The sequence below is a fragment of the Aristolochia californica genome, unplaced genomic scaffold (assembly GCF_029961685.1).
Source record: "Aristolochia californica isolate CCGP_79_NKW_82.1479 unplaced genomic scaffold, dmAriCali1.0.hap1 SCAF_15, whole genome shotgun sequence".
Taxonomy (NCBI): Eukaryota; Viridiplantae; Streptophyta; class Magnoliopsida; order Piperales; family Aristolochiaceae; genus Aristolochia; species Aristolochia californica.
In genome coordinates, this window is record NW_027181826.1 from 7,884,394 (window position 1) to 7,900,240 (window position 15,847).

General features: G+C 35.5%; 1 protein-coding gene across 1 annotated transcript; it reads left to right on the plus strand.

The window, feature by feature from the left end:
• Nucleotides 1-14,535: 14,535 nt before the first annotated feature.
• LOC137951173 (uncharacterized mitochondrial protein AtMg00810-like) lies at nucleotides 14,536-15,479 on the plus strand. The gene is made up of 3 exons (XM_068797760.1): nucleotides 14,536-14,600; nucleotides 14,699-15,033; nucleotides 15,190-15,479. The coding sequence occupies exons 1-3, from the start codon at nucleotides 14,536-14,538 to the stop codon at nucleotides 15,477-15,479; spliced, it is 690 nt and encodes a 229-aa protein (XP_068653861.1).
• The last annotated feature ends 368 nt before the right edge of the window (nucleotides 15,480-15,847 follow it).

Genomic DNA, 15,847 nt, shown 5'->3' on the forward strand with positions numbered 1-15,847 from the left:
GTTTTGCAATCGTCGAAAAAGGGGGGAGAGGCATTTTTAACTGAGTGTCGATTCCCAAACCATAAGTCATTTCTAACAAAAATTATAGCCATTACACATCATTAATCGATCAAAACCTTTACGTTAATCTATGATTGTTAGGTCCGCTTTTTGAAAATAGGCAAAAAGTGGGTTGTAGGGCTCTAGTAAATATCCCACTGCACGTTAACTTGAGAATTTAATTTTTTCTACTCCTTGAAATTTTTGGATCATTAGGTCATTTGCATCTTCAACATGTTTCAGGCATGCATATCCATATTTAAATCATGTTAGGATCAATTAGAAACCTTTTTCTTATAAAATTCCACCAAGCTATTAGGGGTTGTACTGGCGGAATTTCCCAAACATGGATAACAAAACTTTGGTGTTCATTTTTAGTGCCTAAAATAATTTTTTTCACTTACTTTTTTTATAGTTTTCAATTTTTTGCATACATAAACTCTAAAATTTTTATTTTGTTTTCATCTATTTGCCTTATGTTTTTTGTTACAATGTGGGACCCCCATGGTGCTCGAGCTGGTGAGACCCACCATGAGGATGTGGGACATCAAGAAGAGTCCTAGAGGACGTGGGACACCAAGAAGAGTCCTCACCCAAAGCAAGCACGAGTGAAGGGTTCAAGAAGCGCAAGCTGAATTGAGTTAGAAGACGAAGATCGCGTGGGACCTACAAATATCTTACTCGTTGGCACTCTTATGAAGGTGCACTGGGAGATCATGAGGGACCCACAAGGATAAGGCTATGAGCTGGCTTATCCCTTATATTCACATAAATAATGAAGGACCCTTAGTTCAACTCAAGTTAGTCTTCTAGTAGTTTAGTTTGAATAAACTTATATTAAAGAGTTAGAGTTGGAATGTAATTAGGATTGAATGACAAGTTGTATAAGGACTCTACTTCCTCCTCTACTACAAATAGAGGTGTTGTAATTCGGAATTAATCATGTCACACATTCAATCAACGGAAAAGGTGGGGCGAGGCATTTTTGACTAAGTGTTGACACCCAAACCATAAGTCATTTCTACCAAAAATTATAGCCGTTACGCATCATTAATCGATCAAAACCTTTACGATGATCTATGATTGTTAGGTCATCTTTTTGAAAATGCCCAAAAAGTCGGTTGCTTGGCTCGGGTGAATATCCCACCGAATGTTAACTTGAGAATTTAATTTTTTCTACTCCATGAAATTTTTGGATCATTAGGTCGTTTGCTTCTATAACATGTTTCAGGCATACATATCCATATTTAAAACATGTTAGGATCAATTAAAAACCTCTTTCTTATCAAATTACAAGCTATTAGGGGTTTTACAAGTGGAATTTCCCAAACATGGATAATAAAAATTTGGTGTTCATTTTTAGTCCGTCAAAAAAATTTCTACACTTACATTTATTATAGTTTTCAATTTTTTGCACATAAAGTATAAAATTTTCATTTTGTTGTCTACCTTTTTCCTTATCTTTATTTTTTTACGAGAAAAATGGGAGACTGAAAACTCAAGTTTGGATTTTTAAAAAAATTTAATATCCAAAAAGTTTCTGTGCTTTTTAAGGATTGTAAACTCTTTAAGTTTTTTTTATAAATTAGGTTTTGCAATCATCGAAAAAGGGGGGAGAGGCATTTTTAACTGAGTGTCGATTCCCAAACCATAAGTCATTTCTAACAAAAATTATAGCCATTACACATCATTAATCGATCAAAACCTTTACGTTAATCTATGATTGTTAGGTCCGCTTTTTGAAAATAGGCAAAAAGTGGGTTGTAGGGCTCTAGTAAATATCCCACTGCACGTTAACTTGAGAATTTAATTTTTTCTACTCCATGAAATTTTTGGATCATTAGGTCATTTGCATCTTCAACATGTTTCAGGCATGCATATCCATATTTAAATCATGTTAGGATCAATTAGAAACCTTTTTCTTATAAAATTCCACCAAGCTATTAGGGGTTGTACTGGCGGAATTTCCCAAACATGGATAACAAAACTTTGGTGTTCATTTTTAGTGCCTAAAATAATTTTCTTCACTTACTTTTTTTATAGTTTTCAATTTTTTGCATACATAAACTCTAAAATTTTTATTTTGTTTTCATCTATTTGCCTTATGTTTTTTGATACAATGTGGGACCCCCATGGTGCTCGAGCTGGTGAGACCCACCATGAGGATGTGGGACATCAAGAAGAGTCCTAGAGGACGTGGGACACCAAGAAGAGTCCTCACCCAAAGCAAGCACGAGTGAAGGGTTCAAGAAGCGCAAGCTGAATTGAGTTAGAAGACGAAGATCGCGTGGGACCTACAAATATCTCACTCGTTGGCACTCTTATGAAGGTGCACTGGGAGATCATGAGGGACCCACAAGGATAAGGCTATGAGCTGGCTTATCCCTTATATTCACATAAATAATGAAGGACCCTTAGTTCAACTCAAGTTAGTCTTCTAGTAGTTTAGTTTGAATAAACTTATATTAAAGAGTTAGAGTTGGAATGTAATTAGGATTGAATGACAAGTTGTATAAGGACTCTACCTCCTCCTCTACTATAAATAGAGGTGTTGTAATTTGGAATTAATCATGTCACACATTCAATCAACGGAAAAGGTGGGGCGAGGCATTTTTGACTAAGTGTTGACACCCAAACCATAAGTCATTTCTACCAAAAATTATAGCCGTTACGCATCATTAATTGATCAAAACTTTACGTTGATCTATGATTGTTAGGTCATCTTTTTTAAAATGCCCAAAAAGTCGGTTGCTTGGCTCGGGTGAATATCCCACCGAACGTTAACTTGAGAATTAAATTTTTTCTACTCCTTGAAATTTTTGGATCATTAGGTCATTTGCTTCTATAACATGTTTCAGGCATACATATCCATATTTAAAACATGTTAGGATCAATTAAAAACCTCTTTCTTATCAAATTACAAGCTATTAGGGGTTGTACTAGTGGAATTTCCCAAACAAGGATAATAAAAATTTGGTGTTGATTTTTAATCCGTCAGAAAAATTTTCACACTTACATTTATTATAGTTTTCAATTTTCTGCACATGAAGTATAAAATTTTCATTTTGTTGTCTTCCTTTTTCCTTATCTTTATTTTATTACGAGAAAAATGGGAGAGTGAAAACTCAAGTTTGGATTTTTAAAAAAATTTAATATCCAAAAAGGAAAAGGGGGGCGAGCCAATTTTAATAATTCCAAAAAGTTTCTGTGCTTTTTAAGGATTGTAAACTCTTTCAGTTTTTTTATAAATTAGGTTTTGCAATCATCGAAAAAGGGGGGAGAGGCATTTTTAACTGAGTGTCGATTCCCAAACCATAAGTCATTTCTAACAAAAATTATAGGCTTTACACATCATTAATCGATCAAAACCTTTATGATAATCTATGATTGTTAGGTCCGCTTTTTGAAAATAGGCAAAAAGTGGGTTGTAGGGCTCTAGTAAATATCCCACTGCACGTTAACTTGAGAATTTAATTTTTTCTACTCCTTGAAATTTTTGGATCATTAGGTCATTTGCATCTTCAACATGTTTCAGGCATGCATATCCATATTTAAATCATGTTAGGATCAATTAGAAACCTTTTTCTTATAAAATTCCACCAAGCTATTAGGGGTTGTACTGGCGGAATTTCCCAAACATGGATAACAAAACTTTGGTGTTCATTTTTAGTGCCTAAAATAATTTTCTTCACTTACTTTTTTTATAGTTTTCAATTTTTTGCATACATAAACTCTAAAATTTTTATTTTGTTGTCATCTATTTGCCTTATGTTTTTTGTTACAATGTGGGACCCCCATGGTGCTCGAGCTGGTGAGACCCACCATGAGGATGTGGGACATCAAGAAGAGTCCTAGAGGACGTGGGACACCAAGAAGAGTCCTCACCCAAAGCAAGCACGAGTGAAGGGTTCAAGAAGCGCAAGCTGAATTGAGTTAGAAGACGAAGATCGCGTGGGACCTACAAATATCTCACTCGTTGGCACTCTTATGAAGGTGCACTGGGAGATCATGAGGGACCCACAAGGATAAGGCTATGAGCTGGCTTATCCCTTATATTCACGTAAATAATGAAGGACCCTTAGTTCAACTCAAGTTAGTCTTCTAGTAGTTTAGTTTGAATAAACTTATATTAAAGAGTTAGAGTTGGAATGTAATTAGGATTGAATGACAAGTTGTATAAGGACTCTACCTCCTCCTCTACTATAAATAGAGGTGTTGTAATTTGGAATTAATCATGTCACACATTCAATCAACGGAAAAGGTGGGCGCGGCATTTTTGACTAAGTGTTGACACCCAAACCATAAGTCATTTCTACCAAAAATTATAGCCGTTACGCATCATTAATTGATCAAAACTTTACGTTGATCTATGATTGTTAGGTCATCTTTTTGAAAATGCCCAAAAAGTCGGTTGCTTGGCTCGGGTGAATATCCCACCGAACATTAACTTGAGAATTTAATTTTTTCTACTCCTTGAAATTTTTGGATCATTAGGTCATTTGCTTCTATAACATGTTTCAGGCATACATATCCATATTTAAAACATGTTAGGATCAATTAAAAACCTCTTTCTTATCAAATTACAAGCTATTAGGGGTTGTACTAGTGGAATTTCCCAAACAAGGATAATAAAAATTTGGTGTTGATTTTTAATCCGTCAGAAAAAATTTTACACTTACATTTATTATAGTTTTCAATTTTTTGCACACAAAGTATAAAATTTTCATTTTGTTGTCTTCCTTTTTCCTTATCTTTATTTTTTTACGAGAAAAATGGGAGAGTGAAAACTCAAGTTTGGATTTTTAAAAAAAATTTAATATCCAAAAAGGAAAAGGGGGTTGAGGCAATTCTAATAATTCCAAAAAGTTTCTGTGCTTTTTAAGGATTGTAAACTCTTTCAGTTTTTTTATAAATTAGGTTTTGCAATCATCGAAAAAGGGGGGAGAGGCATTTTTAACTGAGTGTCGATTCCCAAACCATAAGTCATTTCTAACAAAAATTATAGCCGTTACACATCATTAATCGATCAAAACCTTTACGATAATCTATGATTGTTAGGTCCGCTTTTTGAAAATAGGCAAAAAGTGGGTTGTTGGGCTCTAGTAAATATCCCACTGCACTTTAACTTGAGAATTTAATTTTTTCTACTCCTTGAAATTTTTGGATCATTAGGTCATTTGCATCTTCAACATGTTTCAGGCATGCATATCCATATTTAAATCATGTTAGGATCAATTAGAAATCTCTTTCTTTTAAACTTCTACCAAGCTATTAGGGGTTGTACTAGCGGAATTTCCCAAACATGGATAACAAAACTTTGGTGTTCATTTTTAGTGCCTAAAATAATTTTCTTCACTTACTTTTTTTATAGTTTTCAATTTTTTGCATACATAAACTCTAAAATTTTTATTTTGTTGTCATCTATTTGCCTTATGTTTTTTGTTACAATGTGGGACCCACCATGGTGCTCGAGCTGGTGAGACCCACCATGAGGATGTGGGACATGAAGAAGAGTCCTAGAGGATGTGGGACACCAAGAAGAGTCCTCACCCAAAGCAAGCACGAGTGAAGGGTTCAAGAAGCGCAAGCTGAATTGAGTTAGAAGACGAAGATCGCGTGGGACCTACAAATATCTCACTCGTTGGCACTCTTATGAAGGTGCACTGGGAGATCATGAGGGATCCACAAGGATAAGGCTATGAGCTGGCTTATCCCTTATATTCAGGTAAATAATGAAGGACCCTTAGTTCAACTCAAGTTAGTCTTCTAGTAGTTTAGTTTGAATAAACTTATATTAAAGAGTTAGAGTTGGAATGTAATTAGGATTGAATGACAAGTTGTATAAGGACTCTACCTCCTCCTCTACTATAAATAGTGGTGTTGTAATTTGGAATTAATCATGTCACACATTCAATCAACGGAAAAGGTGGGCGCGGCATTTTTGACTAAGTGTTGACACCCAAACCATAAGTCATTTCTACCAAAAATTATAGCCGTTACGCATCATTAATTGATCAAAACTTTACGTTGATCTATGATTGTTAGGTCATCTTTCTGAAAATGCCCAAAAAGTCGGTTGCTTGGCTCGGGTGAATATCCCACCGAACATTAACTTGAGAATTTAATTTTTTCTACTCCTTGAAATTTTTGGATCATTAGGTCATTTGCTTCTATAACATGTTTCAGGCATACATATCCATATTTAAAACATGTTAGGATCAATTAAAAACCTCTTTCTTATCAAATTACAAGCTATTAGGGGTTGTACTTGTGGAATTTCCCAAACAAGGATAATAAAAATTTGGTGTTGATTTTTAATCCGTCAGAAAAAATTTTACACTTACATTTATTATAGTTTTCAATTTTTTGCACACAAAGTATAAAATTTTCATTTTGTTGTCTTCCTTTTTCCTTATCTTTATTTTTTTACAAGAAAAATGGGAGAGTGAAAACTCAAGTTTGGATTTTTAAAAAAAATTTAATATCCAAAAAGGAAAAGGGGGTTGAGGCAATTCTAATAATTCCAAAAAGTTTCTGTGCTTTTTAAGGATTGTAAACTCTTTCAGTTTTTTTATAAATTAGGTTTTGCAATCATCGAAAAAGGGGGGAGAGGCATTTTTAACTGAGTGTCGATTCCCAAACCATAAGTCATTTCTAACAAAAATTATAGCCGTTACACATCATTAATCGATCAAAACCTTTACGATAATCTATGATTGTTAGGTCCGCTTTTTGAAAATAGGCAAAAAGTGGGTTGTTGGGCTCTAGTAAATATCCCACTGCACTTTAACTTGAGAATTTAATTTTTTCTACTCCTTGAAATTTTTGGATCATTAGGTCATTTGCATCTTCAACATGTTTCAGGCATGCATATCCATATTTAAATCATGTTAGGATCAATTAGAAATCTCTTTCTTTTAAACTTCTACCAAGCTATTAGGGGTTGTACTAGCGGAATTTCCCAAACATGGATAACAAAACTTTGGTGTTCATTTTTAGTGCGTAAAATAATTTTCTTCACTTACTTTTTTTATAGTTTTCAATTTTTTGCATACATAAACTCTAAAATTTTTATTTTGTTGTCATCTATTTGCCTTATGTTTTTTGTTACAATGTGGGACCCACCATGGTGCTCGAGCTGGTGAGACCCACCATGAGGATGTGGGACATCAAGAAGAGTCCTAGAGGATGTGGGACACCAAGAAGAGTCCTCACCCAAATCAAGCACGAGTGAAGGGTTCAAGACGCACAAGCTGAATTGAGTTAGAAGACGAAGATCACGTGGGACCTACAAATATCTCACTCGTTGGCACTCTTATGAAGGTGCACTGGGAGGTCATGAGGGACCCACAAGGATAAGGCTATGAGCTGGCTTATCCCTTATATTCAGGTAAATAATGAAGGACCCCTAGTTCAACTCAAGTTAGTCTTCTAGTAGTTTAGTTTGAATAAACTTATATTAAAGAGTTAGAGTTGGAATGTAATTAGGATTGAATGACAAGTTATATAAGGACTCTACCTCCTCCTCTACTACAAATAGAGGTGTTGTAATTTGGAATTAATCATGTCACACATTCAATTAACGGAAAAGGTGGGCCGAGGCATTTTTGACTAAGTGTTGACACCCAAACCATAAGTCATTTCTACCAAAAATTATAGCCGTTACGCATCATTAATCGATCAAAAGATTTACGATGATCTATGATTGTTAGGTCATCTTTTTGAAAATGCCCAAAAAGTCGGTTGCTTGGCTCGGGTGAATATCCCACCGAACGTTAACTTGAGAATTTAATTTTTTCTACTCCATGAAATTTTTGGATCATTAGGTCATTTGCTTCTATAACATGTTTCAGGCATACATATCCATATTTAAAACATGTTAGGATCAATTAAAAACCTCTTTCTTATCAAATTACAAGCTATTAGGGGTTTTACAAGTGGAATTTCCCAAACATGGATAATAAAAATTTGGTGTTCATTTTTAGTCCGTCAAAAAAATTTCTACACTTACATTTATTATAGTTTTCAATTTTTTGCACATAAAGTATAAAATTTTCATTTTGTTGTCTACCTTTTTCCTTATCTTTATTTTTTTACGAGAAAAATGGGAGACTGAAAACTCAAGTTTGGATTTTTAAAAAAATTTAATATCCAAAAAGTTTCTGTGCTTTTTAAGGATTGTAAACTCTTTCTGTTTTTTTTATAAAATAGGTTTTGCAATCATCGAAAAAGGGGGGAGAGGCATTTTTAACTGAGTGTCGATTCCCAAACCATAAGTCATTTCTAACAAAAATTATAGCCGTTACACATCATTAATCGATCAAAACCTTTACGTTAATCTATGATTGTTAGGTCCGCTTTTTGAAAATAGGCAAAAAGTGGGTTGTAGGGCTCTAGTAAATATCCCACTGCACGTTAACTTGAGAATTTAATTTTTTCTACTCCTTGAAATTTTTGGATCATTAGGTCATTTGCATCTTCAACATGTTTCAGGCATGCATATCCATATTTAAATCATGTTAGGATCAATTAGAAACCTTTTTCTTATAAAATTCCACCAAGCTATTAGGGGTTGTACTGGCGGAATTTCCCAAACATGGATAACAAAACTTTGGTGTTCATTTTTAGTGCCTAAAATAATTTTCTTCACTTACTTTTTTTATAGTTTTCAATTTTTTGCATACATAAACTCTAAAATTTTTATTTTGTTTTCATCTATTTGCCTTATGTTTTTTGTTACAATGTGGGACCCCCATAGTGCTCGAGCTGGTGAGACCCACCATGAGGATGTGGGACATCAAGAAGAGTCCTAGAGGACGTGGGACACCAAGAAGAGTCCTCACCCAAAGCAAGCACGAGTGAAGGGTTCAAGAAGCGCAAGCTGAATTGAGTTATAAGACGAAGATCGCGTGGGACCTACAAATATCTCACTCGTTGGCACTCTTATGAAGGTGCACTGGGAGATCATGAGGGACCCACAAGGATAAGGCTATGAGCTGGCTTATCCCTTATATTCACATAAATAATGAAGGACCCTTAGTTCAACTCAAGTTAGTCTTCTAGTAGTTTAGTTTGAATAAACTTATATTAAAGAGTTAGAGTTGGAATGTAATTAGGATTGAATGACAAGTTGTCTAAGGACTCTACCTCCTCCTCTACTATAAATAGAGGTGTTGTAATTCGGAATTAATCATGTCACACATTCAATCAATGGAAAAGGTGGGGCGAGGCATTTTTGACTAAGTGTTGACACCCAAACAATAAGTCATTTCTACCAAAATTATAGCCGTTACGCATCATTAATCGATCAAAACCTTTACGATGATCTATGATTGTTAGGTCATCTTTTTGAAAATGCCCAAAAAGTTGGTTGCTTGGCTCGAGTGAATATCCCACCGAACGTTACTTGAGAATTTATTTTTTTCTACTCCTTGAAATTTTTGGATCATTTGGTCATTTGCTTCTATAACATGTTTCAGGCATACATATCCATATTTAAAACATGTTAGGATCAATTAAAAACCTCTTTCTTATCAAATTACAAGCTATTAGGGGTTGTACTAGATGAATTTCCCAAACATGGATAATAAAAATTTGGTGTTCATTTTTAGTCCGTCAAAAAAAATTTCTACACTTACATTTATTATAGTTTTCAATTTTTTGCACATAAAGTATAAAATTTTCATTTTGTTGTCTTCCTTTTTCCTTATCTTTATTTTTTTACGAGAAAAATGGGAGAGTGAAAACTCAAGTTTGGATTTAAAAAAAAATTAATATCCAAAAAGGAAAAGTGGGGCGAGGCAATTTTAATACTTCCAAAAAGTTTCTCTGCTTTTTAAGGATTGTAAACTCTTTCAGTTTTTTTATAAATTAGGTTTTGCAATCATCGAAAAAGGGGGGAGAGGCATTTTTAACTGAGTGTCGATTCCCAAACCATAAGTCATTTATAAAAAAAATTATAGCCGTTACACATCATTAATCGATCAAAACCTTTATGATAATCTATGATTGTTAGGTCCGCTTTTTGAAATAGGCAAAAAGTGGGTTGTTGGGCTCTGGTAAATATCCCACTGCACTTTAACTTGAGAATTTAATTTTTTCTACTCCTTGAAATTTTTGGATCATTAGGTCATTTGCATCTTCAACATGTTTCAGGCATGCATATCCATATTTAAATCATGTTAGGATCAATTAGAAATCTCTTTCTTATAAAATTCCACCAAGCTATTAGAAGTTGTACTCGCGGAATTTCCCAAACATGGATAACAAAACTTTGGTGTTCATTTTTAGTGCCTAAAATAATTTTCTTCACTTACTTTTTTTATAGTTTTCAATTTTTTGCATACATAAACTCTAAAATTTTTATTTTGTTGTCATCTATTTGCCTTATGTTTTTTGTTACAATGTGGGACCCACCATGGTGCTCGAGCTGGTGAGACCCACCATGAGGATGTGGGACATCAAGAAGAGTCCTAGAGGACGTGGGACACCAAGAAGAGTCCTCACCCAAAGCAAGCACGAGTGAAGGGTTCAAGAAGCACAAGCTGAATTGAGTTAGAAGACGAAGATCGCGTGGGACCTACAAATATCTCACTCGTTGGCACTCTTATGAAGGTGCACTGGGAGATCATGTGGGACCCACAAAGATAAGGCTATGAGCTGGCTTATCCCTTATATTCACGTAAATAATGAAGGACCCTAGTGCAACTCAAGTTAGTCTTCTAGTAGTTTAGTTTGAATAAACTTATATTAAAGAGTTAGAGTTGGAATGTAATTAGGATTGAATGACAAGTTGTATGAGGTCTCTACCTCCTCCTCTACTATAAATAGATGTGTTGTAATTCGGAATTGATCATGTCACACATTCAATCCCTAGTTGGTTTCTCTCTCTCTCTCTCTCTCTCTCTCTCTTTTCTTGGTGCAAGCACTCTTCCCCTTTTATTTTTTCTTCTCTCGACCCGAGAGCTTTCCTTCCCTTTTTTCTCTTTTTATTTCTTCTTTCCCTTGTTCGGAATCATTGAAAAGGGATCCTAAATTCAGCATGGTATCAAAGCAATACATTTAGAATCCCTCGTCAAAAGAATGTTCTAGAAAAGTGATGATCAACACCACTCAAAGAAGGCTCTTGTATGAAGGGAGAACACAAGCCGAGAGATAAGTGTTCAAAAATATATTTTTTTATGCTACTGGTCTTCGAATATAGATGATGATTCAAGGATGAATATTTGAATGTTTTCATCTTATTATGTTATTGATATGCATGCCCCTCTATCTAGAAGGAGCTATCACAACAGTTTTATCAGTTTGGAAATTCTGTTTGCCAAGACCAGTCCATACTCAAATTATTGAATTTTTTTCGTGGGATAAGAGTTCCATGATATAGAATATTGCTATTTAGCCTCTTATGAGTGGTTTTTGTGGAAAAAAATTATAATTTAGCATTGATGCTATATTCACATATACCAAGTTGATTGAAGAGGTGCTACTTGGTGTTATTATTAAAAAAAAATTTAAGAAGAACCTATAATGGCTGATGAAAATATGAATATCAAAGGTGATATACTGAGAATCACCACCATACCCTTACATGGGGTATCAAATTTTATGAGTTGGTCCACCTCGGTTAGGTGGTTTCTCATAACCAAAGACCTACTTGGTCACCTCACTACCCGAGGACCACCTGTTGATGAAGATGATATTTTTTATATGAAATTGCTGAAGAATGATAATTTGGTCATTGGTTGGATAATAAATAGCATGGAAAAACATGTCTCTAGTAATTTTTTCATCTTCACACTGCTAAAAAGATTTGGGAGACATGTACTAAACTATATTCATACCCTGATACACTGCATAGATCCTATGATATTCTCCATAGAATGTTGAGTACTAAACAAGGAGAAAATATTCATGAGTACTTGGCACTGTTTAGAGGCTTTCTTCAAGAGTGGAAGTTAGCTCAGCCCTCCACCACTGATATTTCTATCCAAGACAAACAAAAGGAAGCATTAATTATTTCTATTTGTCTTGCAAATATTAAACCGCATCTTGAGATTGCCAAGAGTCAACTATTGAGTGCTTATGCTGCCCCAAAGTTTGATGATGTGTGTGCAACATTTCTTTGTATTCTAGACACTTCTTCCTCCACTACTGATGTATCATCCGCTATGTATCCTGATCATAGAGGATCATCCTCTGACGGCGACCGAGGCCGAGGAAGTGGTTATAGAGGGGGCAGAGGAAGAGGTGGAAGGATTAGTACTGGCAGAACAGATGATATTAAATGTACTCATTGTAAATTTCCTGGCCACTCTATAGACTAGTGTATTTACACGGCATGCATTTACTGAGGTAAATATGGCCACTATAAAAGAAATATGCTATAAAGCTAATGACAAGTCAGAATTGACAAGGGCTAATCAAGCCCTTATGAGTGATGCACCAGAAGACCATCCCACAACATCAGGTGCACAGAAAAATATTACTGATGAAGAGTATGAGCAATTTCAGAAAATGAAGACCATGCTAGGTTCTTCTCCTTGTTCCTTTGCAACTACTGCTGCCACTACTGCTTCAGGTATGCTATCTGCCCCATCTTCATCCTAGATAATTGATTCAGGAGCCTCCGAGCATTTTACAGATAACAAAACTTTATTACATTCTCTATCTCCGAGTCTTTCACACAAGTTTGTTACCATAGCTGATGGTTCTCAAACCAAAGTCCAAGGAAAAGGTTCCACTTCTGTCACCCCATCACTTTCGCTCACTGACATTCTTTTTGTTCCTACTTTTCCTTTGAATTTACAATTTTTAAGTCAGCTTCAAAATATTTTAATTGCTCAGTCACCTTCTCACCTACTTCATGTGTTTTTAGGATCTTATAACAAAGCAGGTGATTGGTGGAGGCCATGAACAAGGGGGGGCTTTACTACTTGGACGTGCCAAAGATCAACATGGTGTCTACTACTGCGACTAAGACATGATTATGGCACAATCGGTTGGGACATCCTTCTATATAGTCTCTTCATCATTTGTTTCCACCTCTAAAGATCAGGTTAGAATTCAGTTGTGAGGTGTGTCAGTTAAGTAAACATCATAGTACATACTCCCCTCGTCTAGAAGTCAATAGTGACACTTCTTTTTTGTTGATTCATACTGATGTTTGGGGGCCGTTGAGTTTCTCTAATATTCCTCAAGAAAAATATTTTATTACCTTTATTGATGATTTCATTCGCACATCTTGGTTGTTTATTTTTAAGGAGAGTTCTGAAATACCATCCATATTTAAGTCATTTTATGCTAAGGTACTCACACAATTTGGTCAGAAGATAAAAATCCTCCAGTCTGATAATGCCAAAGAGTATATTTCAAAAGACTTTGACTCATTTTGTCAAGAAAATGGAATTATCCTTCAGACATCGTGTGCCTACACTGCTCAACAACACGGAGTAGCCGAACAAAAAAATCATCATTTTCTTGAGGTTGTTCGAGGTCTTTTATATGCCATAAAAGTTCCATATTTTTATTGACCCCATGCTGTCCTTACAACGTTTTTTCTTATAAATCATCTACCATTTACAGTTCTTGGAAATAAATCTCCCTACTCTAAACTATTACAACATGATGACCCATTTGCATTACCATTGAAAGTTTTCGGTTGTCAATGTTTTGTTCATAATACATTTCCTAGACACAGCAAACTTGATCCTAAATCTATCAAGTGTATTTTTTTGGGATACTCTCACACACAAAAGGGTTATGTTTGTTATAGTCCTTCTTTGCAACACTTATTTGTGTCTAGGGATGTAACATTTTTTGAAGACTCACATTATTCTGATAGCGCTCCTTCTAGTATGTCATCAGTACCAAGTTCTCATCGACCGATTGTGCCTCATGATACAGAGATTTTTCAGCCCCTAGAGCTAGTGGCCGATACCACACCTGCCAAGTAATTAGATCCACCAGAGGTAAGTCCTTCATCACCAGTCATTTTTGGTCCTCAATTTGATACTCATCCAATTGCTATATGAAAGGAACTTCAATCATGCATTCAACCTTCTACTTATCATCCTATTTCCAATTTTGTGTCTCATCATCGCCTCTCACCTTTATGTTGTCAGTTTATTTCTTCTATTTCCTCCATATCTATTCCACAGTCATATCAAGAGGCTCTACAACATCCAGGGTGGAAGGCAGCAATGGATGAAGAAATGAAGGCAGTCAATGATAATCACACATGGTCACTAGTTCCTCTACCTGCAGATAAAAAACCTGTTGGTTGTAAGTGGGTTTATACAGTAAAACATAATCTGGATGGGACTATTGCATGACTAAAGACTCGACTGGTTGCAAAAGGTTACACTCAATGCAATGCCATTGATTATGATGAAACATTTTCTCCAGTGGCAAAAATGACCTCAGTACGTATATTATTATCTTTGGCATCAAATTTATCATGGCCAATATATCAACTAGAAGTTAAAAATGCATTTCTCAATGGTGACATCAAAGAATAGATTTATATGCAACAATCACCAGGATATGTGGGTGAGGGGTAGTCCGTATGTCGCCTTAAAAAATCTCTATATGGAATAAAACAATCCCCACAGGCATGGTTTGAGAAATTTAGTAAAGCCATCATACTGGCAGGTTTTTACAGATGCTCTGCAGATCACTCAGTATTTATTGAGAACACAACGAGAGGTAAGGTGATTCTAGCTATTTATGTTGATGATATTCTTTTAACTGGGAGTGACTCTAAGGGAATTCAAAAAATAAAAGAAAGAATATTTACTGAATTCATGACGAAGGATCTTGGATTACAGAAATATTTTGTTGGTATTGAGGTCTTACAATCGAGACATGGGATTGTTCTATCCCAAATAAAATATGCCCTTCATCTACTAGAAGAAACAAGGATGACGGGATGCAAACCGGTAGACACTCCTATGGATGCAAATACAAAATTATGTGGAGGCACTGGAGAAGATGTAGGTATTGGTAAATATCAAAGGTTAATGGGATGACTTATTTACCTGTGTGTATCGAGGCCAGACATTTCATATGCAATAAGTGTGGTAAGTTAGTACATGCACAAGCCACAACTTAGTTATTGGCAAGCACTTGAGAGGATACTACGTTATCTAAAAGGAGCCCCTGGAAGGGGGCTCCTCTACAAAAATCATGGTCACTTCAACATCACGGGATTCTCGGATGCAAACTGGGCTGGATCCCCAGATGATAGAAAATCTACTTCGGGATTTTTCACGGTGATTGGAGGAAACCTTGTTACATGGAAAAGCAAAAATCAAAATGTAGTAGCACGGTCAAGTATAGAAGTAGAATACAGAGCCATGGCACACACTGTTAGTGAACTCTTATGGGTAAGATCTCTTCTCGCTGAATTTGGATTCTATAAAGAAGCTTCAATGGAACTATAATGTGATAATCAAGCAGCAATACATATTACATCGAATCCATTCTTCCATAAGAGGACAAATCATATTGAGGTAGATTGTCATTTTATACGAGAAAAATTCCAAGCTGGTCTCTTATCTCTAAAGTACATATCATCACAAAATCAAGTTGCAGACATTCTCACCAAACCGGTCACTCACAAGATTATGTCTATCATATGCAGCAAGCTGGGCGTTTATGATGTCTTCTAACCCCCAACTTGAAGGGGAGTGTTACAATGTGGAAGCCACCATGGTGCTCAAACTGGTGGGACCCACCATGAGGACGTGGGACATCAAGAAGTCCTAGAGGACGTGGGACACCATGAAGAGTCCTCACCCAAAGCAAGCAC

What these genes read in the sequence shown, in the direction of transcription:
- LOC137951173 (XM_068797760.1), top strand. Translation starts at nt 14,536, where the DNA reads ATGGTGACATCAAAGAATAGATTTATATGCAACAATCACCAGGATATG. An exon ending in ATGTGGGTGAGGGGTAGTCC is followed by an intron (nt 14,601 to 14,698) that starts GTATGTCGCCTT and finishes AGGTTTTTACAG; the next exon opens with ATGCTCTGCAGATCACTCAG. An exon ending in AGGCACTGGAGAAGATGTAG is followed by an intron (nt 15,034 to 15,189) that starts GTATTGGTAAAT and finishes GTTATCTAAAAG; the next exon opens with GAGCCCCTGGAAGGGGGCTC.